At 43.0% G+C, this 25,789-nt stretch overlaps 1 protein-coding gene across 1 annotated transcript in view; it reads right to left on the bottom strand.

The window, feature by feature from the left end:
• Positions 1 to 1,926: 1,926 nt before the first annotated feature.
• inpp5l (inositol polyphosphate-5-phosphatase L) overlaps positions 1,927 to 25,789 on the bottom strand; it is a 45,367-nt gene continuing 21,504 nt past the window's right edge. Inside the window, exons 4-16 of the mRNA XM_084326665.1 lie at positions 25,036 to 25,123; positions 18,625 to 18,688; positions 17,821 to 17,924; positions 17,512 to 17,564; positions 15,600 to 15,719; positions 13,307 to 13,391; positions 12,899 to 12,994; positions 11,652 to 11,726; positions 10,507 to 10,580; positions 10,125 to 10,236; positions 9,057 to 9,125; positions 8,905 to 8,964; positions 1,927 to 4,779 (exon numbers count right to left, since the gene is read on the bottom strand). Coding sequence (XP_084182791.1) covers positions 8,923 to 8,964; positions 9,057 to 9,125; positions 10,125 to 10,236; positions 10,507 to 10,580; positions 11,652 to 11,726; positions 12,899 to 12,994; positions 13,307 to 13,391; positions 15,600 to 15,719; positions 17,512 to 17,564; positions 17,821 to 17,924; positions 18,625 to 18,688; positions 25,036 to 25,123 — 982 coding nt within the window. The 3' untranslated portion in view covers positions 1,927 to 4,779; positions 8,905 to 8,922. The remainder of the gene's footprint in view (positions 4,780 to 8,904; positions 8,965 to 9,056; positions 9,126 to 10,124; positions 10,237 to 10,506; positions 10,581 to 11,651; positions 11,727 to 12,898; positions 12,995 to 13,306; positions 13,392 to 15,599; positions 15,720 to 17,511; positions 17,565 to 17,820; positions 17,925 to 18,624; positions 18,689 to 25,035; positions 25,124 to 25,789) is intronic.

Here is a 25,789-nt window from a genome sequence, read left to right as displayed (position 1 = left end):
TTAAGTGGACAGTGTAAAGAAAAACTTCTGAAATTGATATTGTACAATAAATTATGGCGAATTATTTATTGAAATTTATGGTAATTGTGTTTTTTTTCTTACACTTTTCCATGAAGAAACAAAACTCAAAACACATAATTTATTTATGTTTCCTCAACTTTCAAAGCACACTATCAGATCAAGTGACAGTTAATACACAACTGCAAGAGAAAGGCATCATCACTGAGAAGTCCAGTGTGATTTAGTTTACCAGCTTGGTGTAGCTGAATTAAAGACAAAGATCTTAAGCAGTGCACTCTGACATAAAATCAATGCCAGTGGACCAACTCATTCACCATTTAGGCTTAAATGAGTCCCTCTGGTATGGCTCAGTGAACCTAGATTAGGGCAGATGGTACTGTTTGGAGCTGAAGGAGTGTCACACAATTCCACGCTGTTTGCTTACTGAGACAAAGAATGAATACGTTTTCTGAAACAATCAGCAAAATTACAACATTATTTGTTGAAGCTCTGGCAGATCTGAGGCAAAGCACTGGATCAAGATTGAAATATATGTGAGGTTCAGATCCAAATATGTCACCATTTCAACTGACATCTTCTTTCTTGACCCTTAAAAAACATCTACATGCCCAGTTCTGACTGTACTAAATAGCCAGCCCATTCCACCTTGAGAGGACAGGCTTAATATCTCATCTATATCGGTTGTCATTTTTCTTTCTGCTACCAAATAAGTATGTCTGACCCATGGCAGAATTCTATAACTATGGGGCGAGATGCTAAATGTCCATTTTGCATTAGTCAAATGAAATCCTAAGCCATCTAAAAGATCTCAACCTCACAGTAGGTTTGCACAGGCCAAGTGACTAGAGAGAGGCTGACAGGAAATTAGATTTCAATTATTATATCTTATATCTTGAACCTGTTCAGTCCGGAACACACCAACATTATGGGAAATGTACTTACCGTCTTCTCCAGGCAGTAAGTGCTCTGTGAAATCCAGTTTGTCAAACTGTACAAGCCAAGAATGCAGGGTGATTTCCAGTAGTAGCCTACGGCAACCTTTCATGTATATCAACTGCTGCTGTGAGAACTGAGTGTTGCTGATAGATGCAGTGCCATCACAATCATTAAAAGAACATGCCAACATGTGCGTGCAGTACAAAGCCATCCAGCTGCAAGCTGGCCTAGCTTAGCACAAAGTGCAAGTGGATATGGTTCATGGACTGTTGGCCAAACACACCTGTCCCTGAGTTTTAAGCTACTGTAGGCCAGTGATCCAAATCATTTTCCATTCATTTGTGCTAAGCTACAGTAGGCTAGCTTTCTACTGAACACACAGAGAGAAAATTGGTATATTCTTGTCAAAAGGGAAACAGCAACACATACCTTTTCTGATGTGCTCTGTGGAATCCAGTAAGTGCATTTCCCAGAATGTTGGATTGTTATTTTAAATGCTAAAAGGCTGAAAAATCCCAATAGGATTTGTCGCAAATGTAGACTGCAAACACCATGCTAGTGAGAATAACATTGCACCCTATTCCTGTGAGTAATATTTTATTTACAAAAGTGTCACTTGTAGTGTGTGCTTGCGTTTTGTCAGAACTGAAAAATCACATTTCTCCACTTGATCTAATGGAAGAAATGGCCTTATATTGAACTCCACTTGAAGTCGTCTCCTGGACTGGGGACTATTACTACAAAGAGCTGACCAGACCATGAATCAACTGGTACAAGTCTATTATTGACAAGTGGTCCTTACGCCCTCCACTCAGACACAAGCACGATTGATTCTTAACCATTTGAAAGAAGTCTGAGAGGAGCCTGATTACTATGTTGGCACATTTTAGCAATCAGATGAACAAATGTCAGGCCAACTCAGTACAATGCACATGAGTAATTATGTACGCTGATCAAATCTTTCGTTTTTTTTTGAGTGTTTAATCATGGGAGTGCACATGAAAAGAAAGAAGACATTCACAAAGCCTTCTGAAAGATTAAAATATAACAATTAATAAAAACACATGTACATTTCAAAGCCTTTGAAGTAGTCATTGTTAAAGCAAATGGATTCAAATGTTTAAATCTGAAGTTACACAACTATAAATCAATATGAAATGAAAAAAAAGACAGAATCAGAGTAATAAAAATAATAATTACCTTTTTGCTACTGTGTGTGTGTGTGTGAGTAAACTGTGAATTTACAGTAAGTCATTGCGACACACCCACATTGGTTTTATAAAGTGAGATAGTAAACATGTTCTCGTTTTTTTGGCAATGACGTTCTGTAGATTCCTGCATGTAAAAGCAATGCGCAGGGCTGAACATACTGTACGATGCAGAACAAACATTCATTGACTTCCTTTTAATTAAGGACAGCAAGTGGAAATCTACAGAGCTGCCTGGATGCAATTGTGAGGAATAAAGCACTTGGTATTAACAACATACAATAGGTACAGTAGCACAACCCTTACCAAAAAGTAGCATGGCAGTTTGATGGTAATTTCCGTGTTATAGTACTGGCCAAGTTATGTATTACCATGGTACCACTTTTGTACTTAAATAATACTGTAGTATAATCCTGTTTGAACCATGATAACAATGGTAATATAATGGTATTTCCATTATTTCATGTTCACTGCCGTCATCATAGTTACCAAAAATGTATGGAAGAACCATGATACTTTTGGGGGGAAATACCATGATATCTGTTGTGATATTATAGCCTACTGTATACTACTGTACGTCAGGTGGAGTAATAATCTATAGCTCCTATACTAAGTCAAGCAGAGTAAGACTCTATATGGCTCCTATACTAAGTAAGACAGAGTACGACTCTATAGCTCATATACTAAGTAAGACAGAGTACGACTCTATAGCTCATATACTAAGTAAGACAGAGTACGACTCTATAGCTCATATACTAAGTCAGGCAGAGTAAGACTATCTCCTACACTGCAGTATACTAAGTCAGGCAGAGTAAGACTCTATAGCTCATATACTAAGTCAGGCAGAGTAAGACTATCTCCTACACTGCAGTATACTAAGTCAAGCAGAGTAAGACTCTATATGGCTCCGTTTAGAGTCATTCAAATCAACCCTTGCAGCAAAGAACCATGTGAGTGGGTTTCAAGTTTTCAGATGAACAATGTTTTCCAACCTCATTATCTTAAGTTTGTAAATTGGAGTGTTTCTTTCATATTAAAGTGGCACTTCACAAACATTTTATTTTGCACATAATCTTACACAGATCCAAAAACTTTAAAACAGTTTTGCACACATTAATTTAGTTGAACAGTTATTGAGAGTAAATTAGTTTGAATATGTTCACCAGAGATGTCATTGGGGACATTGAATCCTTGTGTTGTGTCAATTACAACTCAATTAAATGATAAGGTAGCAGTCCCTATAAGACACAGTATTGCTATTTTTTCATCTACATCATTTCATTGAGCTGTAATTAACACAACACAAGGCATCCCCGATAACATCGCTGGTGGCCATATTCAAACTCATTTACTCTCGATAAGTGTCAAACTAAATGAATGTGAGCAAAATTGTGTGTGAGATTATGTGAAAAATAAATCAGCATAATCCCTTTGGTGAAGTGCCCTTTTGAACCCAGTAAAGATCCTTTTAGGTGATGTATCTATTCACACTCCAAGTATTACAACTGCAAGTACATGGGCTGTAATCTCCTCGTGTGAGATTACAAAGTACTCCAGTTGCTTTGTAGTTCTTTTAGCAATAATGTCAACTGTCCTACTATTCGATGACAATACGACAACTACCTATACCTACACCAGTATTTTCACTAAAAATAGTTCATAATCATCTTCTGATGTCTGAAATCTAATCTATCACTGTTATAATTGATCTAATCAAGATATATAGACCATAACCACATTCGTCTGCTGCTAAGAGAAAGTGGCTACATTTATTGTGTAAAAGATGGAATGTTACTACATAAGACACCACAGGTCTGTGTGAGAGAGCTAATCAAATGAGTAGTATAGTCGTATACTGACATAGCAGCTTTCCTGTACTGTGTTTCTCTGCTGTGTTGAAATCTTGCTTATAATAGTGGTACACATGTTAAACAAAATAAATAGGTGCATTAAAAATGATCTAAAACACTAAATAATAACATGCACACATGTCATTAGGGGTCAAGACGTATACTACTAAACTTTAAGACTGTTAAAACACACTGAAGTCAAAGGGTATCTACTTGGTTACCTCAGTTAAATATACCTAAGTATGTGTGTGTGCATGTGTGTCTATATGTGTGCATTCTCTCATTGGAGAGACACCTGTCCAACACAGTCTCACGATTTCAATTATCTACATCACTTGGTCACATTTACGAAGCGATCTTCGCGTTCGCCCCACGCGCATACGGAAAGGCTGGCGGCCGTGGGGGAGGAGGAATCCCAAGGAATATCCTTATTAGTGTCACCCGTTTTTCAGGTCGAAAGGATTGAAGATGTATGGCCGGGCGGAGGATCGGAGCAAATGGTCTGTCACACAAAAATCCATATCGCTGCTGATGACCAAATCTGTGCTGATGTCACTCACCCCAGCCGTGGGAATCAATACATTGCAGTGAGAAAAGGGTGTGTGAGGAACAGGCGATGTGTGGACGATGGCGGGGGGTGTTGGGGGGGGGGGGGCACTGACATCAGGGAGAATTGGCTGGCAGATATGAGGGCAGTCAGTGGTGGATAGCGTCCCTCTGTTAGTGATGCTGCAGAGGGAGAGAGGGCCTCCGGGATGCTGTGCCTAAATGGTACAAGACAGAGGTGCTTTATGCAAACAAATTCACGTCAGCACTGTAGCAATTGATGACACACTTAAACCCAAGGGGCTCATTGCAGAGAGACAACAAATCACTGAACAATTTACATTTACATTTTGTCATTTAGCTGATGCTTTTAACCAAAGTGACTTACAAGTTCTGTACGACAAGTCAGCAGGAAGGGTACAACTCTTACAACTGAGTAACAATGGGTCTCATTCACCAACAGACTTAAGACAAAATATCAGACAAAAATGTGTCCTAGCTCCACTTAAGAAACTTTCGGGCCGATTTTGGGATTCACGAACGGTCCCTTCTCGGGGATTCGCGCTTAACTAAGAGCAGGATTTAGGAGCGCTAAAGAGCAGTCGTAAGTTGGACAGACTGGTGTGCGTTGTGTTCTTAAAGGCTTTATTTGGGAGGAATCATGGTGATTGCGTTCATGTCAACTCTACAGACATCCTTGGAATTAAATAATCATAATAATAAATATGACAATGTACAGTATGTAAAATATGATAAATAATTACGTTACACACACACACACTGTATAGCCTACGTGTGTAATGAATGAACAGTAGGCTTATATTATTCTAATGACTTGTTTCATTAGATGGCAGATACTGTATGCGCTGCCCTATAGTAGTAAGTACAGTACGTACAGTACACATCTTAGCAGGACATCTTAAGGCCACCAGAGTCTGGCGTACTGTGAGCAGACCAGACTCCGTGTGGCATGTCCCAATCGTTTGAGGTTTCGTAGTCAAGCGTACCAATTTCCTACATTTCTCATGCCAGTTTACGACATTTAATGCAGGCCGATGTCAACCAACATGCAGAGAGCAGCCTTTTGTGCTCATGACCGACTCTGTGGCGGCCTTAAGATGTCACGCTAAGGGGCACCCTCGTGGCGCACCGCATAGTGCCTCGCACACCCACGCGGCCGTCCCGGGTTCGTCTCCCGCTCCCGACGATGATTTGTCACATGTCTTCCCCACATCTTCTCCCGTTCTCCCTCTCCTCTGTCGGTCTTGTATGGCCTATAAAGCTGTAAAAATGCTAAAATAAATCTTTAAAAAAAATATGTCACGCTAAGATGTGTACTGTAAGTTCTACAGTATGAATACTATAGGGCAGCGCATACAGTATCTGCAATCTCCTAATAAAACAAGTCATTAGAATAATATGTCTACTGTTTCATTCATTACGCACGTAGACTATACAGTACGTGTACACGCACGAGCGTGTGTGCGCGCTGCGGGAGGTGGCCAAGAGCGGTCAACAAGACGGTATAAATATGGAATATTAATACAGTCTATTCCACTATAGCTATAGTGTGCTGTATGCTGACAATACATTTGAATCTAATCAAATTTTTATCCATCGCAAATCAAGTCAAGTCAAGTCAAGAGTTTTATTTGTCACGGCATACAAGCATACAGTGAAATGCGGGGGGTCATGCCCGCAGCGATTGTGCAATAATAAGTAATAAGTAATAAGAATAGGAATGAGAATAAGACATTTGTGCAATAATACAAGTAATAAGAATAAGACATAACAGGTATAATGTACATAAAGTTTACAAAAAGGATGGTAAGACATGCTAAGGTCCTGCAATATTGCAATACAATGTTAGCTACAGATGAGGCACTGGGTCTTATGTACACTACTATACAATCTACATTTATACTATGTGTCCTTATGCTAACTTGCTATATCCATCTATTTACTATACAAGAACCACTCCAGTTTTTTTTTTTTTAAGTGACCTTTTCATTGTGTCCAAGTGACCGTTGAGTGTGAGCGTGTGCAGCATGTGTGTGTGTGTTCATGCTAAAGTGACTGTTAGTGTGTGAGCGTATACAGTGTGTGTGTTATATGTGTGGTCATGCGTGCTTGTGTGTAGAGAGTTCAGTCTTCAAGACTCTGATGGCCTGGGGGAAGAAGCTGAGCCGGAGTATCTCTGTCCTAGTTGCTGGTGTTCGCAGGCGTTTGCCTGACCACAGCAGCTTGAACAGGCTGTTGTTGGGGTGGTGAGGGTCTTTCATTATTCTGCAGGCTCTGGATTTGCACCTCTTGTTATATAAGACCTGCAGGGGTGGTAGTGCAATACCCGTAGTACGCTCAGCTGAGCGCACCACTCTCTGTAGGGCCTTCTTGTCCTGTGCCTTGCTGTTTCCATACCAGGCAGTGATGTTTCCAGTCAAGATGCTCTCTACAGCTCCGGAGTAGAAGGACTGGAGTATCTTCCCCGATACTCTGAACTTCCTTAACTGTCTCAGGTGGTAGAGGCGCTGCTTCGCCTTCTTTACGACTGAGTCTATGTGTGTTGTCCATGTCAGGTCTTCTGAGATGTAGACCCCCAGGTACTTGAAGCTGCTCACCCTGTCCACGGTAGCCCCGTTTATCCTCAGTGGTGCGTGTGTCCCCTGCTGTGTTCTCCTAAAAACCACGATCAGCTCCTTGGTTTTACCAATGTTCAGGAGCAGGCTGTTGTCCTGACACCAGCGTTCTAGTGCATCAATCGCTTCCGCGCTACCTGTTGAATACGGGGATCAGCACTGCAATGCTGACCCTTGTTTTGCGCACGGCCCTTGCATTATAATGAGCTGGAGGGGCATGTCTGTATGCAAATGAAGTATACGAGAACGCGCTCCCGGGGGTTCGCAGCTGTGATCATTTGGCAAGTTAAGACAACCTCTCCACGCATTGGTGAATCCGGGGGTAATTGTCGTCGGCTTTCTCTTACGACCTTCCAAGGAGATTGTCGTAAGAGAAAACTTAAGACAATGTTGGTGAATGAGGTCCAATGTTCATCAAACAGTGCTGGAACTTGGGTGCTGCAGTGTTGAGTGCATAGTAGTAAAGACATATTAGTATAGTAGGAAGAGTGCATAATAGTATAAGACAATAAGAAAGTTAGTGTTTATTTTTTTTATACAGTATATCTTTTTTTATAAATTTCAAATATTCATTGAAGTGTATTTTTAGGTACAATAGGTGATGAACGACAAACATTTGCGAAATATCTCGCCCCAGTATGCCAGGGAAATAACAACTTCACAGGAATCGCAGCTTCAAAACGACAATCGCTCCAAAAGTTTAAATATTTTCTACTCTGCAAGCATGTAAACTTGTACCAGCGCTAAATTCCATGAAATCAAGCATCGCTTGTCGTTTAGCAGGCATCAAACTCACAACTTCTCGCTTGTCGTCCTCTTTTCATTGAAAAGGAATGGCACACTTGCGATGTTATCTACAGTACGGTCTGTCGAGGCCATTAGACAAAACCAACTACCAAATACTTATTTGACCATAGTACATTTAGGTTGAATGTAAGTGGAGACGCTAAGCGAGACATTTCTAAAAAGAAAGCGCATTTTGACACCCCTCCCCTGATTCTATTAATAGGGCTCAAGTTGATAGGGCTGCATTGACTGCATCTGGGACTTCTGGGCGAATGATAATGATCCGCAATATCCCCGGTGAAATTCAATTGCTGGAGTTTCTCAAAGAGCCGAACACAAAAGGCAGCCGAGAGCTGAGAATCACTTCTGCTATGCAATTGGAAAAAGAACTCCTTTGACAAACTCTAAAGTCCCTCCAACGCACTGCTCTCATCGCTCCACATCCGTCCAGAGAGGAATCCTCATGAAAAAGTGGTACATCCTCTGGAAAAGCCATTTAAATGGCAGCAAAACAAAATCCCAGCCGTAAAAAATGCCAATACCCCCCGGCCGGCACAACGTATGTCTCTCTGGCCAACTGTCCGTCCGGTAATGAAGAGTGGGCCAACATTGCACTTGGTGTAACCATAGTGACAGTGGAGGGGATTCAATAGACATAGATCAGTGAAAAGTGCTGATCACCGACGGCCCAGCTACATTATGCACAAAGGAACGCCCGTGTCCCGGAGGCACTTCATCTTAGTTCATAGCTCCAGTCCACTGGGCCGCCTGGGTTATGACTCCCTGGGGACAAGACCCAGGAACCAAACAAGATTATTGTGATCACTCTTACACATACTGGCCCCCCCCTGGAATAGTCCCCAACACACACACACACTTTTACACAACATACATTACACACTCACTGGCACATACTCTTACCATTGAGAGGGATCCGAGTCAATGTTCATTTGTCTTCAGAGCGAAGAACAAGAAAACGGGCTAGGGGAAGAACAAGGAGAACACATGAGTCAGAATAATTTACTGTGGGTTGTTTGTTAGGGCCATATCACATCAATGTTATTTAATGTTACCTTGTGGTCTCCCATACAGACATTAGGACCCAGGGTGTTGTAAACCACACTTCTTTCATGATCATCCCTCTGAAAAACAAATGTTTAATTTTACTTTCAAGGACACAGCTAGTCTCATCTCTTCAATTAACGTCAGTGTGGTGGAGGGAGCCATTTCAATCTCATGGCGGTTGAAAACCAAACAGAATCGCTTTTTGGTGAATCATGACAGAGAAGTGGGACTGTGCGCCACATAGACAAACTTGCTGGTGAGCATTGACTACTATATTTTGAGCCCCATGCAAAGCAATTAGCTCTAATAATGCACACTTGGTACCTAAAGCACTTTATCGCACATATTGTGTTGTTATTGTTAACATCAACCTGCAAGGGACTACAGATGGAAATTAGCATCTGTCTATAATCTGGCATATTTACATGAAAATGTTCATCAATAGACCACTGCATTTCCGCGTTACATTGAGCTCATGGAGGAGAGAGCGGAGGGAGAAAATTAATGAATGTGGATGAGAGCCTTGACATTAAGTGGTTGTAGGTACGGCTGTGGGGGTGCTGGAGACATGATCCAATAAACTTTTATACGCCTGAGTCTCCTGAATAGGGAGAGACCAATCCCAAGTCGATCTGCACTTTCTCGGCCGATCTATAGTCACTTTCCCGCACCTACTCCCAAACTATGCATGCGCAGATTGATAAACCTAGATCTCCAACAATCCAGAGAGACTCCGTGGGCAATCTGCGCATGCAGAGTTTGGGAGTAGGTGTGGGAAAGTGACTATAGCTCGGCCGAGAAAGTGCCAATCGATTTGGGATTGGTCTCTCCGTGTTCAGGAGACTCAGGCGTATACAAGTATATTGGATCATGTCTCCAGCACCCCCACAGCCGTAGCTACAACCACTTAATGTCAAGGCTCTCATCCACATTCATTCATTTTCTCCCCCCGCTCTCTCTCCCATGATTTCAGAAAACCGGAAGTGTTGCAGTGGTCTATATGTACTGTCCCTATTTTAAATAAATAAAATAATACAACACTCCATACAAATGATTGGTTGTGGTCATTGACTCACTCTGTGGATGAACTCTCGGGCAGAGTGTGACATGAGGATGCGGTCACACCAGGAAGGGCAGCGAGTGTTCATGTACTGGGTGGGTTTAGTGTACTCTTCACTGTAGGGGTAACTGGGGGGGGAGAGAGAGAGAGAGAGACACACACACACACACACACACACACACACACACACACACACACACACACACACACACACACACACACACACACACACACACACACACACACACACACACACACACACACACACACACACACACACACACACACACACACACACACACACACACACACACACACACACACACACACACACGTGAAGCATGTTTGAGCCTTGACTGCTTAATGGAAGAGGTCATTAATTGGGATGCAATGCTTACCTGGGTGGAAAAAGGATTTCCTCTTCTGTTACGACATCATGAAAGGTTGCGACTTCCTTGTCATATTTCAAAAGCTGGAGGATAAAAGACATTACTGGTTAGAGGTACTGGAGATGTCCAAACACACATAAGCATTGGCAAATATGTGATAATGATTTCGCTGGGTAACACTTCCTATAAAGTACAAGTTAATCAGCATTATACATGTAGTAATAATAAACAATAAACATATTCATAACATATGCATGTTTTACGACACAAATTATAAGTACCTATAGTGATTTATAAGTCTGTTATTTATTTTTATTTAAAAAAAATTAAGTATTCGATTTTTCCCCATTCATATGTCAAGGACATGTCTATCTTCAAAGTGTGGGTTGAGACGCTCATGTTCATTCAATGTTTATTTAGTCTCGAAAAGATCATTGAGAGTAAACACAGCACACAATAAATATATATATTATATATTTTTAAAATATAAAAATAAAACCAAGAAAACCAATCAATAAAGCAATTAAAAACAACTGCAGACTGGGGTATTGGAAACATTCAAATAGGTTCCAAAAATAGGTTCCAAACTAATTCTCTGGAAGTAGGACTTGAAGCAAAAGCCCTCTTAAGTCCATTGAAAAATAGACATGTTGAATAAAACATGAATAATGTCATATTAACCTACACAATCTGCCAAATCAGTTTTGGGTTGAAAAAAGATTTTCTCCATATTTAAACAACTGATATAAGCCAAATAAACCATTAAAGTCCATACATGATTTATAATTACTTATAAAACATTATAAATGGGGTTAACCACTTACAAATCACATATTATAATTATTGTCATAACCCATTATAAATAATTATGTTTATAGTTTATTATATAACTTACAATGTGGCATGAATGCGTGCCTCAGGTAAAGTGTTATCCACATTTGCATATCCATGGGATGGGGATTTGTTTGTTACATAATGTGTCACCTCTGTTGTCACTAATCAGACAATATGTCTTCTAAAGGTATTCCACCTGCAACATCCAGGACGAAGATATCACAGGTTGATTCCAGGCAACTTGTGTTGTAGCTGAGAATCAGAGCAAAGGGACTGGTGGAGCTGATCTAATCAATGTAGGTAAGAGTTCATGCCCTTACTGCTTTGCCGTTGTCCTCCCTGAAGATTGCCTGATGCAGGTAGGTGAAGAGCTTGGTTTCAATATGGAGGAGAACCTGTAGGTGAAATAGCAGCTAGTACACTGATAGTACAGTACAGTAGATCTCTGTGGAAGTTGTTGTCACTCATCCAGTAAACTATGAACTCACTTATGTCACTTATCACAGTAATGTCAACAACTGTCAATATACTATAAAAAAGTGATCCTTCTAATAATTTTTCTTTTAGTACAGTTTCCTCAAAAATACCCATATTTCATGTAAATTTCATCACACTGATGCCACTCACTATAATGTATAGTAGGAATTTCATCCATGAAGATTTATATCTGCTTATTATAGGTGGTTTCAACATAATGACAAAAACATATTAGCAAACACTGCAACAGGAAATCAACTGTATAGTCCAAACTGTCTCCTAGCAACACACTTTCACAGAAACAATCTATAAATGTCATGGTCCCAGCCGCGTCTATTCGAATCCTAACGCATTTATGCTTCCGCGTTCGCGTTTTGCACTCTGATTGGCCACTGATGTTTCTGGTCGCACCAATCGTGTGACGGCAAGTTCATTCGCCGGTTAAGCTTAGGCACTCTTTCGAAGTTGGTTAAAGGGGAACTATCTTATAAATGGCCTTTTTCAGTGTTTAGCATTGTTTCCTAGCTATGTGGACTTATATTAATATGATCTATGTCTCTAATTCTCATATTGGCGCATTCTTCCAATTCTCCTCTCACAATATTCACCCTCACTGAACTGAGTCATTTGAAAATGTGATGATTTGTGATGTCAGAAAGACACCGCTGCATGTTAATGTTCAGGCGCCGGCGCCGCGGCGCAGTGGTTTAGGTGCCCAGGCTCAAAACGGCTCGAGATCTTGAGGTAGAAAAATGCTGTTTTTGAGGACTTGATTAGAAATACAAAACAATGAATTAAAAAATATATATAATTACAGAGGTGTTCCATAAACTCACAGGAATTGTGTAAAAGTGCCCAAGGTTCTTATTTATAAAAGAGACTTACAAATATCGAGGAAACAATAATAAAATAGTATCTATTCAATATGTTAAGGGAAAATAATATAGGTAGCACCGTTAGTTTACTTCCTCTTTGGGCAGAGATGTTTGACAGTGGAACGTCGTCCAACTCTCTGCGTAGGAGTGTTGTGGTTAAATTGAGTTTAGGTGAGCAGGTCGCTGGTTGTTGCCATAGTAACAGCTGCAGTCACCTTGTGGTCGTTGTCTTTCTCCTCACAGATGATTTTCTCCACTTCATTACTGCTGTCCTTCTTCACAGTCTGAACGTCTGCTGATGTGGATAGGTGCTGTTCACACACACACACACACACACACACACACACACACACACACACACACACACACACACACACACACACACACACAGACAGACAGACAGACAGACAGACAGACAGACAGACAGACAGACAGACAGACAGACAGACAGACAGACAGACAGACAGACAGACAGACAGACAGACAGACAGACAGACAGACAGACAGACACACACACACACACACACACAATCAGATACTATACACCCTGATCATCTGATCATCGTACACAACACAACACAACACAACACAAGGGAACAGTCGGTATGCAGGCAGAGTGATACCTGGACCAGACTGAGCGTATCCAGGCGGAAGTTGAAGTCTCCGAACAGGAAGAAGGGTGTGGGAATACAGCTGCTGTCTGTTATCCTAACGGGAAATAACACAAACATAAGACCTCAGAACAATGTTCAATTACCATGAAGTCCTCTATCCTGTACACTATAATCTTTTTATTTTTTTATCCACTTTTTTCTCCCCTTTTTCTATTTTTTCTCCCATCCCAATTTCGCTGTGCCAATTCTCCCCTCCCCTGTCTTAAACGTTGCTTGCATATGCCCCCCACTGGCCGGTTGTAGGGAGGATAGAAGCCTTGCATCACGTGTAGGGTGACCAGGTCAAAATGGTTCAGTCGCAGGACAGCAGCACTGCTTTTGCGGGACACGTAGGGGGGGGGGGAGGGGGGGGGGGGGGTATTAGACTCACCTCCGGTTTTGGGGATATTAGCCTCCGGATTCTATTGCCCCCTTCCCTCTGGACAGTGTCCCGGCGATACTCCCTGTGTATTCTGTTATTATAACAAACCGACCCTCTTTTTGATTCAGTTCTCAATAATAGTCGGGCCAGACTTGCTGAAGAGGCGCTCCTCTGAACAACTATATGTGACGTCCCCCTCTCCTCCATGGGTGAAGCTCCTGTCAGTGGCAGATCCTGCATTCTACCTTTTGGGGATCATCTGAAACGGTGTTCTGCGAAATTCTACGGTCTGCTGGCACGCATGGCGCACGCATGCGCATGACCCACAATCGATATCCTGCCACCTTGCTGACGAACGTCTTGTTGAGTCTTGTTGTTGATATATCTTAAACAATATCTTAAACATATGTTTTTCATTGCACCTTTTGAACTGTATATGCATGTAAATATTTGCATGTAATTGGCTTTGCAGCCGAATGTATTTGTAGATGATAAAATGTCGGTACACCTGTTGGAATTCGGAGTGAACTATAGGGTGACGTCACCCAGCTGTCCAAACATATAGGCGATTCGCGCTACGGCAGCAGTTCTCAGCAGAGTAGTAGAATTTCGCAGAACACCGGCTCGGACAGGTGACAGGCAGCGCGACTCGAGTGAGCTGCTCAGCAGCCTCGGCTGGAGATGCATCCTGCTGCAGGACCACAGCACCAACACTCTCAGGACCGTGACACTTTGCGGACCCACACTCTCCAGACCCTCGCTCCCATTGGCTGATTTGGGTCACGTGACCGTCCCACTCCAATTCAACCATTGGGTGGGACGGTCACGTGACCCAAATCAGCCAATGGGAGCGAGGGTCTGGAGAGTGTGGGTCCGCAAAGTGTCGCGGTCCTGAATGTGTCGGTGCTGTGGTCCTGCAGATGGATACTATTGCTCGGCTGCGCAATGCATTGGTTTGTGACGTCGCCCGATTTTTTTTATTTTAAATATAAGAGGGTATTGGAACGAGGCATTAAATTAACAACATTTAAAACATTTTTTAAATAATAATCTTTGAAAGATAAAAAATTAAAAATTAAAAATTAAAATAATTTTTTTTTCTTCTTTTATCTTTGAATTGCAGGACATTGTTTTGTTGTTGCGGGACGCGGGACAAACGGCCCAATATCAGGACTGTCCCGCGAATCACGTGTCCCCTCCGATACATGTGGAGGCAGCCTGTCACATCTTTTCACCTGCCAGCGCGGACTCTCATTGGCGAGGTGTAACGTGTGGGAGGCTCACACTACCCCCGCCATTTCCTGTCTCTGCTGTGCAGGCGTCCCCCAACCGACCTGTAGGAGTCGCTATCCACAACGTCCAGATTACCACCCATCGACTTCCACCCGCTACCAATTGAGTTAGTATGACGGCTGGCCCAAGACGGAGGCAACGCCGACAGCCGGAGTCGAACCCGGTGTCTCTTGCGTTGGTGACGAGCGCAATGTCCGCTGTGCCACCCAGCCGCCCTACTATAATAATTTTTTTTTAAGATCCATGGAAACGGCATTTAGAACATTGCAAGATTCCATGATTTGACATATTTCCGAATGCAACAGACCTTTGATTGAGGTTTGATGGACATCCTTAAGTATCTGTGCATTTACGGTTTTTATAGAGATGGGGGAGGGGCATGGTACCCAAAATCCAATATTGGACAGTTTTTTTGGTGGTCACCCTCAAATTAGGTACTTTTTTCCAGGAAGAGAAAACAATGGTTTTCTATACACGAAAATTAAAAGGAATTTTTTTTTTGTGAGATTCTTGGCACACGATAGATGAGAACTAGGTGCAGTCAAAAGGCTTCTTTAAGTGTTTATTTTACAGAATGAAATGACTAACCTGTTGATGACATATCTGAGGGCCTTTTTGCGGTTAGCCGAGTAGATGGAAGGGCTGGAGTTGCAGGCAATGAGATTGGAGGCATCGTGGAAAAGGTGCACATTGACAAGGTCCAGACCTCTGTGAAGCACACACCCCATGGTGACACGTGAACACATTCAGACACACATACGGCAGGATATGGCAGATGGCGAAAGAAAACAGTAAGTGTTCTGACCAACGCCTGACTTCTATCTTATAGGTTGATGTGTGTATTGTGCACATGTATGCGTGTGTATGTGTGTGTATGTGTGTGTGTGTGTGTGTGTGTGTGTGTGTGTGTGTGTGTGTGTGTGTGTGTACACAAAAGGGTGTCACTTATGACAAGCTTACTTATCAGTGAGTGCACTTGTGGTAATGCTAGTCCACACACACAAGCACATTTGTCTTCTGCGCCCGGCATTCATTCTTTTTCCCGAGCTGTCACTGGACAACTATTAATGTGCATCCAACACACGGAGCGGTGTTGACTCACAGCTGGAGGCTGGGCCACACAGGCTCTGGGCCTCTCGTGTGGACTACCCCGTGGCTAAAACACAGGAGAGCAAACAGTAGCTATTGTACTGAGACAAGAGCAGGTGTTTGCTGACCCAGCCTCATTTTGCAGCAGCAGTGAGCAACTGTTCCTTACAGCTGAAAGGGGGGGGGGGGGTTCAGTGAGTTGTACTCAGCATATAGAAGAAAACACGTATTTTTTTGCCATGTAATAATAATAATAATACATTTATTTGATATAGCGCCTTACGGTATCTCAAAGCACTTTACAGACATTGCATTACAGTACATGGACAAACACAGTACATGGGCTTTCACAATGACAACATGGTGGGGATACTACAGAGAAAGGGAGACAGCTTAGAGACGAAACAGAGAAAAAATAGAAGAAAATGTATAATATATAGGTGTGTACAGATGTGTAAATGAAAGTGAGGGTCAGGAGTGAGCAGGGGTGCGTTGGTGATTTCAAAGCTGGTTTTAATAATGATGATGTGCACGTGCGCTCCCGCACGCTCCCGCGCGCATGTGCATAAATGTTCCCTCGCATGCGCAGACTAAAGACAATGCCTAATTGCCTCTAGGAATGGAAGGTAACACATTTCATTCACAAGTTTTGTGTGAATGTATCTGAGAACGCATTTGAACACACCTGACGACCTGCGCTATTGTTATGCAAAGTAGCCAGGTGGGTACTTGGCGAGTTGGCTCATCAGTCGAGTGCAGCGCATTCCTGTGTGCACGCGCGTGCACATCCGTGCGCGTGCTTCTGCTCACAGAGCCGGTTGCTCGGCGTGCAACCCCGTCCCATGAACAACGCACCCCTGGGAGTGAGTGTATGCAAGGTTGAACAGGTGGGTTTTGAGGTGGGACTTAATAAAGGCTTTTTAGGCCGTTTACAAGATACAAAGTGCCTTGGATTTATTTTCTGTTGGAAGTTAATTGCTATACATGTTTTAAGACTCGTCAAGCTAGGTTTTTCTTCCATAATGCGATAGATGTGAATCTTCCACAGAGCACCTGTTGGTCCGCACTGGCCGAGCCTGATCGCACCAGCGCGGAAAATGTCCGATTGCAAATGTATTTTCATTCCGTTCGCTAGTTCAAAGTTGTTCAAGTTTGACCTGCGAATTTGCATGACTTGCCGCTCAAGCAAATGCAAGGAGCAGGTCGCAGGATTTCAGCTGTTGAGCAGTGAACGTGATTGGCTGAACTCCAAGCAGCATCGCATTTCCTGTACGGTATGTGAGGAGACTTGCCAAGCCATCAACCTGGACCTACATGTAAGCAGTGCCACCACTTGTCTATGATAATACGGCTTTCAGCTGGTCTCTATCCGAAGGTGAAGGCAAGGTGAGGTACACACAGTAGTACTTACTGGTTATGTATGATCCAGCGAGTCCTCATGAAGCCCTTCCTTGACCACTTCAACTGCAAGACATCACAAAACAGCAGCCAGCTGTGTCATTGGAGGACAAACTGGTAATTATTGATTCCTCCACATAATTTGTCTCATCTCCCTGTCAGATTGGGCAGACAAGCCCTCCAACCCCAGTGGACTCATTTGTCCAGCATCTCCCCGTAGTCCTCCCTGGCCCTCCCAATGTGCACGCACGCACGCACGCACGCACACACACACACACACGCACGCACACGCACACTCACAGAGACACAAACACGTACTCACATCAGCCCAGAAATTCTTTGGGAATTTTTCTTTCTCCACCGTGGCCACACCGTCCAGGGAGCCCATGTACTGGTTGTGTCCCGACACTGCTTTAAAATCCTTAACTGTGCGGGGCAGCAGAGCAGGGAGGGGGGCGTGGAGGGTAAAAGAGTGAGAAAACATGCAAACTGCAATCAATAAAGTGGTGTTCACCTCATCAGAGCGGCATACGAGATGAGCGGATCTATAAGCAAGCCATTAGACTGTGTTTGGTGAGCGCCAATCGGCTTTGGGCCACAGAGAAAGTGGCAGGTCCTGGATGTTTATGGTTCTTCCATAAGCTTTTCTGAGGAGCTTTTTCATGGCTAACGTGACTGGACTATGCAACAGCTAACAAATAACAGCCTCACTTTAAATTCAGATTCTCTGCAAATGTCTGGCCCAAAGAAGGGGTGGCTCATCAGACTGTCACGTTCGACAGGAATAAAGTTGTGCATTTCCCTAAAATGTATGAATAAATAAATTTATTAATGAATTACTTACTTCATGTTATAAATGTTATGTATATGTAACTAAATGTTATAAACAAACAAGACAGGAATCTTGGTGATATGCAACAATGCTCCTCTGTCCTACCATATAAGCCCTGAATGAAAAGAATGATGCAGGGTTGCAAGGGGACTGGCTTGTTTGCATTCTAGAAATGATCACCGTGTTCAAGACATGAACTGGTATCATCCATCAACAGGTGATAACAAAGTCTCATTAATGTTTTTTTTCTCCCTTTCTTTTTTTTAGTCAATAATGATGTCACAGATCATTTACCATTGAAATCGTACTGGTAGATGTTTTTCAATGTCTTGTGGATGAAGTACATGCTTCCCAAAGCCTGCGTAGACAAAAGAAGAAACAGACATGTTACAATCTCTGACGACAGCTTGTACCAGCTGGACAAAAAGACAAGTAGCAACACAAATAAATTCCAATTCCAGATGTCAATTTTACATTTGGTAAAATATCTCAACAAAACAGTGAAAGCGAGTAGCATCGATGAAAGCAACGACATCTTAAAATATTAAAGGGGAACTATCTTATAAATGGCCTTTTTCAGTCTTTAGCATTGTTTCCTAGTTATGTGGACTTATATTAATAGGATCTATGTCTCTAATTCTCATATTGGCGCATTCTTCCAATTCTCCTCTTACAATATTCACCCTCACTGAACTGAGTCATCTGAAAATGTGCTGATCTGTGATGTCAGAGATGTCTCAGCTGCATAATAATGTGGCAGTTGATGTGGCAGGGTTAGGGTTAGGGTTACAGTGGTTGGAGCCCAGCCTCAAAACGGCTTAAGATCTTGAGGTAGAAAAACGCTGTTTTTGAGTACTTGATTAGAAATACAAAACAATGAATTAAAAAAAAAATACAGAGGTGTTCCATAGACTCACAGGAATTGTGTAAAAGTGCCCAAATAGTGAAAGAAATAGTAAAATAGTTCCCCTTTAAATACAATTTCAAAGTCTATTGAAGACTTCCATTCGGATCATGTGCAGAAGTAATGAGAAAGTAATGCATTTTAATGTAAAAAAAAGTACAGCTTGTTACAGACATCCATCGTATATCCAGTTTAATCACCTGTACATTCACATTGTATATATTACTATTACACTTTACTGTTACATTTGCACTCTGGTTGGATACCAAAATTATTTTCATTGTACTGTACTTGTGCTGTATGATGACAATACATTTTAATCTAATATAATCTAACATGAGAACAACTCCTGCTTCTCTACACATACACAAAAGTTTAAAGAAGGGACATACGTATGTGTATGTGTACACACGTGTACATGTGCACACGTGTGTATGCACACACACACACACACACACACACACACACACACACACACACACACACACACACACACACACACACACACACACACACACACACTTTAGCACCCAATCATCCCTGACGTGGGCTGACAATTTTTAATGTACTAACTGCCTGCTCCACTGATCTGATTAATCATGCCCTGAGAGATCAATAAAGACAGAAAATTAAAACAATTTAAAAGGTATTAAGCAGTAGGCCTGCTGTCTGCCACCACCGCCGCCGTTCTGACTGGGGGATGGGGTGGGGTGGGGGGGGGGTGAAGAGAAATCAACCCGCACCCAGTGGGTCTGGGGCGTGACGGCCCACTGTGCACATCCCCCCCCCCCCCAGCCCCAGCATGAGAGATCTCTCGCTGAAGAGACCATTTATCTTCAGCGCCAAAGCCATCCTCATTTAATGGGATGGAACTGTCCCTACGGCCAGCAGCCCCGGTGACCAGCGATTAGGGACCGACTTGTTCAAGATAGGGGTGTGAGGTTAGGGCACACGAGGCCCAACCTTGAGAGTGGATAGCGGGGAACTAAAAGCTTGACTTTGGAATGGTTCTACAACATGACTGATATTGTATGGTGTCATCAAAGTTCAGAGATAGTTGGCAGCGTGTGCTGTGTGAGCGTGACACAATCTAATTAGTAGTAGAGGAACTATGGATCGTAATAGCTAAGCAGATTTGATCCGTCATTGGCTTAGATGATTTTGTATCTGAAAAAGTGTTATACAAAATCAAGCACACACACATGCTCACTTTCATGCGCACACACACATTCTCACACACACACACACACACACACACACACACACACACACACACACACACACACACACACACACACACACACACACACACACACACACACACACACACACACACACACACACACACACACACACACACACACACACACACACACACACACACACACACACACACACACACACACACACACACACACACACACACACACACACACACACAGATATTCTCCTCCACATACTCTGCCAAACACCTATCTTCATCAATCAGGTTTGTGCACAGTTTAATAAAAAAATATTGACTTACAAGTGATTTTTTATCAAAACACCATTTGTACTAGGAGTCTGCCCCCCCTCCACTTCTGCAGCTCTCTGAAGGCTGAACCCCCCAAACTCTCCCTTGGTCATATAACTGATGATCCACAGCCAGGGGAAACAAATTGAAAATCAATGCAGGTGGCACAGGCAAAATGAGAATGAGGCATGGGGGGGGGCGGGCGGCTGCAGCCCACTCGGGGTAAGGGGGGGGGGGGCTAAAGCTCCAGCACAGGGGAAACATAGTCCCAGCTGTCCGCCACTCCCTGCACCCTTTATTTATTGTTTACAAATGGGCTGGGATCAATAATTTTAATCTAGAGTTAAATGTATTGACTTTGCCCGCTCTCCTCACACCTGGCCATTGACTTTCCCCTTTACTTCACACAGCTCAGTGGACGGACAGATCCATTGACCCCCACTGTCACAGCTCCAGACTGGGGGTCTCACCTGGGAGGAGTTTAAGGTTAATAGTTTCAAAGATACGGAGCCACTTTCCACACATGGGGGATGGAACCCTATCAGGGGGACAGAGTTTTAGTGAACACAACAACTGCTGTTACGAACAAACACTGGTCTCCTACTGTATGACATAGCCCCCCCCCCCCCCCCCCCCCCCCTGCTGTGGCTTAAGAAAGGGGCCAGAACTCAGTTGGTACCAGCATGAGAGGTCATTGAAGGGGAGTTCAGAGAAAGAGATGGCTTTCATGACAGGTGTGGAGATTGAGGCTGAGCCCATGACCCAGGCAGCCTCATGACAGCTCTATAATGGCACTTTAGTACCACAGACAAACACGGCCATATGCTTCTGGCTCCAGCTATAAACAGAGCCTGGGGGGGTAAAGGATAGATGGAGATATGAGGCCAAGGGAGAGCCAGGCTATCTTTACAAATCTGTCTTTAAACACCTTGCCTATGTCTGCACCTACACTAGGTACCTACCACAGTGGAACAGCACACTGCATCATACTATGTCTTTGAGATCGATGCTGCTTACATGAAAGCTGTGGTTTTATGACAATTTGCTCACTGTGAGTTTGTGCAGTAGCTTGGGTATTGTTGAGTCTAGGCCACACATGGGAAAGTAGAGCTTTGATTCTCTGCCCGAACCTGATTGGGCCCAGAACTGCTGCCGTGGTTGGGGCTGGGACAGAATTAGCCTGGGCTGGCTTGGACGTGCTCCATACTAGAGCTCTGATTCTTCACCTGAACCCGATTGGGCCCGACATGACCCGCTGGGTTCGGGGTCGGACTCAGGCCCAACTAGGGGTGGGAATCACCAGAGGCCTCACGATACGATATTATCACGGTACTTAAGTCACGATACGGTAGTATTGCGATAAAAAATATATTGCGATATACTGAGTATTGCGATATTAATATTGCTATATATTGCGATGTATTACCTTTTTTCAACTGCAAAGCAAAACTTTGTCAACATGTTTTATCTAATAAAATAAAGTTTTCAGTCTGTTCATCTCACTTCAATAATTTTTATTGCAGCAAATGGTATTTTCTCAAGCAGACAGATGTCAACACTGTAATCTGTGTTGCATGTACCTGACAAACTGAACTGTTTGTATTACAGTCATATTACAACTTAACTGAATGCACACGTATGCGCGTGTGTGTGTGTGTGTGTGTGTGTGTGTGTTTGTGTGTGTGTGTGTGTGTGCGTGGACTACTGTACTATTACAGGTATTGAAATGAACAATGCAACTTCCTTATACAAAAAAATATATTTGCATAATAAAATATCGATACTTGGCATCCTTGTATCAATACAGTATCGCCACACAAAGTATCGCGATACTATACTGTATCAATATTTTCCCCCACCACTAGGCCCAACACAGCTCTAATGGAAAGACAGGAAAACTCTCGGAGGTGCTGGACAGGATTTTCTATCAAAATGGAAAATAGAATTGACATACGTGGTGTAATTTATTAACTGTTACCTTACTTACATTAGAACAAATTCCTCTACACTCTATGTATTTGGCAAATAAAGTGATTCTGATCATATACCAGTATCACCAATCAAACTGAACCCCAAGCATGGATTATTTTGGCAAATCAATTATAGAAATATACATGTGAATTATTTAGTGCTAGATTCAGATTTCGGTGTAGCTCTAAATGTTCTCCCTGTACAACTCAAAATTGTGAGGATTCGCCTGTCCCTGGACCTTTTTCCTGTGTTTTCCCTGTCTACTCTCCTCTACTCTTCACCAGCCCCCACCCTTGCGATGATTTACTCTCCTCTACTCTTCACCAGCCCCCACCCTTGGACATCCTTGATCCTCTACCTTCACGCACCTGTTGGGAGTTTGCAATCACCTCGGGAGAGTACATAGGTTGCAGACTCCCCTCCAGTCCTGGTCGGGTCGTTCTGTGTTCTGGACTCTGTGTTCGTTCTGTATCTGTATCTGTGTACACTCTGTGTTCATGGAGTTCTGTACGTTACCATCCTGTACGTTACCATCACCTGCCGCGTCTCCGGCGTGAGACGACGTGCCAGCCATCACCACCTGTCGCCGTTTGCCTGGAGTGGGACACCGTCTTCGCTCCCTAATTCTCTACGGGAGGTTTTCCAGTGTTCCCACTCCAGACGTCAGGCCGGCTCGTCATCGCTCCCGATTCCACGGGAGGAAGGCGTCTCTTCGTGATCCTCGTTCCTGGGGGTGAGGCTCGTCGTCGCTCCCTAGTATTCCACGGGAGGACGGCGTGTTCCCATCCCGGTCCCCTGGGACCCCCTTTGTTCTGCGCTGCCCGTCTGCAGCATCCGAAGAGGAGGAGGAGGATCCCCGTGCCAGGCCTCCGCCGTCGGGCCCCTGTCCCCGTGCCAGGCCTCCGCCGTCGGGCCCCTGGTCCCCGTGCCAGGCCTCCGCCGTCGGGCCCCTGTCCCCGTGCCAGGCCTCCGCCGTCGGGCCCCTGTTCCCGTGCCAGGCCTCCGCCGTCGGAACCCTGTCCTCATCCCTGTAAGCAGCTCTGGCCCTCGCCCTGTCCAAGGCCTTAACCCTGTTTTCTGTCCCTGTCTCCAGCCCGCCTCTCCGGGCCTCTGTCCCTGTCCCCCTCTCCAGTGCCCCTGGTCCTGGTCCTTGACATTTAGCCCTGGTCCTTAACCTTAGTCCCTTAGCCTGTTCGCCTCTTAAAGGCACAGTGCCGCATTTTCCATATTTCCTTGACTCTTGTGTTTTTGTGTTTTCCCTTAAAGGGACTGTGCCGCTTTTTGTTCTATAATAAATATTTGCCCTGTTTTGGCTCACTCTCATACCTGTCTTGTGTTGTGCGATTGGGGTCGGTTACAAACCAATACAAAAATGTCTGTATTACGCCAGTGTTTACAAACACACCCATGTGACTGGCATGTTGATAAGTGAACATGCTAGTGTAACAGTTCCCATTGATAACTGTTGTTGTCAGGGTTCAAGAACATCACTTATGGTAGAATTCTGAGAAAACATGTCAAAACAAAAAACTGAAAACTACTCAGCTCTGTCAGTAAATCTTTAAATAATTTTTTTTTATTTTTGTATTGCTTCAATAAAACAAAATAAACATAAAGAATAAGCCAGTATTGAGGTGACTATGACAGCACACAGGGGTGCTATACTACAATTCTAACTTGGGACTTTGAGGCACAGGGATGCGTGTATTTTTATCATAGGAAACACTTCATCACTTTTAGAGACTAAACCAACAACTAATTAATTGACTGACTGATAATATGAATGATCTATTATGTAGAGGTTTGTGATGACGACATGATAATCTAAAAATGCAGTATCATCATAATGGTAATTAATGGATTGGAACAATGGTCAATGTATTTGGCATACTGTAGCCCACACAATAACTGATTAACTGTCTAATTACACATAGTGAATTTCTTCATCATTGACCATATTCACACGGCGGACATTTTGCTCTTATGTCATGCTCAGGTTGGGTTCCTTTCTGTTCCCACCTTTAACGGGGTGGAAAGGAACCCAACCTGAGCAAGACATAAGAGCAAAATGGCTGCCATGTGAATATGGAAAATTCTAGCCCAAACATTCTGGCCTATACAGAACAGCTTTGATGAAAAACCTAACTGCAAGGAGGACAATACAATATTGACTTGTGTCTAAGTCTACAACGTCCTGTTTCTTAGTCTAAGCATACCTAACGGCGCAGCGGTGCAGTGAACCTTTGGAGCAGGGCCCCATCTAGTGGCAACAGAGGTGAACTACTCTGAATGAACATGCCTCGAACACTTTACTCACCGTGAAGCTGTCCTCTGCTTTGAAGTCGTTATCCACATAGATGCAGACCCTGTCAAAGTCTCTCATTTCCTCACTTGACTCAATGCTCCTGCAGATAAGAAAATGTAGGAAACACTTGGACATGTGGCATGCTAATGGATTCTACAGTGTAAAACACAAACGTTTTTATAGCCGAGCTATTCCAGCTATTGTAGGTGTTCTGATTGTTGTGTTCTTCTCCATGTAACCTTTCAGTAGAGCTTGATACAAACTACAAAGGTTATATTTCACTATGATATTTCACTTGATATTCACTAATAAAACACTAAAAAATAGGCCACTTTGTTATTACAATTATATTACAAAATATTACATTTTACATTATTGTGAGGATTAATTATAGTAAGCAGTTCCACATCGGCTAATTATAAGAAAGAAAGTATGACATACAACTAATACCGTTAATGACAATTACAAAGTGTGTCATAAGAGGCGAAGGAAGGCCAACTGACCATTAAAGGGCAAGTTCAGAATTTTGGACTGCTAGCCTTATTTCCTGTTTTACCAATAATGTTATCAGTATAGGGTCCTTTCTCAGCACCATCCATGCTGTTTTATGGCGAACTACGGAGGAGCTGGGTATCCAGTATGAAGCACTGCATGGATTGTGCTGAAAAAGGATTCTACTTTTTTTTTTTTTTTTTTTTTATATATTTTATTTTACATTTTTCAGAACATTGTACAAACATGACAAACAGTATACCAACATGACATA

This window comes from Notolepis coatsorum (genome assembly GCF_963971535.1).
Source record: "Notolepis coatsorum genome assembly, chromosome: 1".
NCBI lineage: Eukaryota > Metazoa > Chordata > Actinopteri > Aulopiformes > Paralepididae > Notolepis > Notolepis coatsorum.
This window is presented reverse-complemented; position numbering and strand designations above follow the sequence as displayed.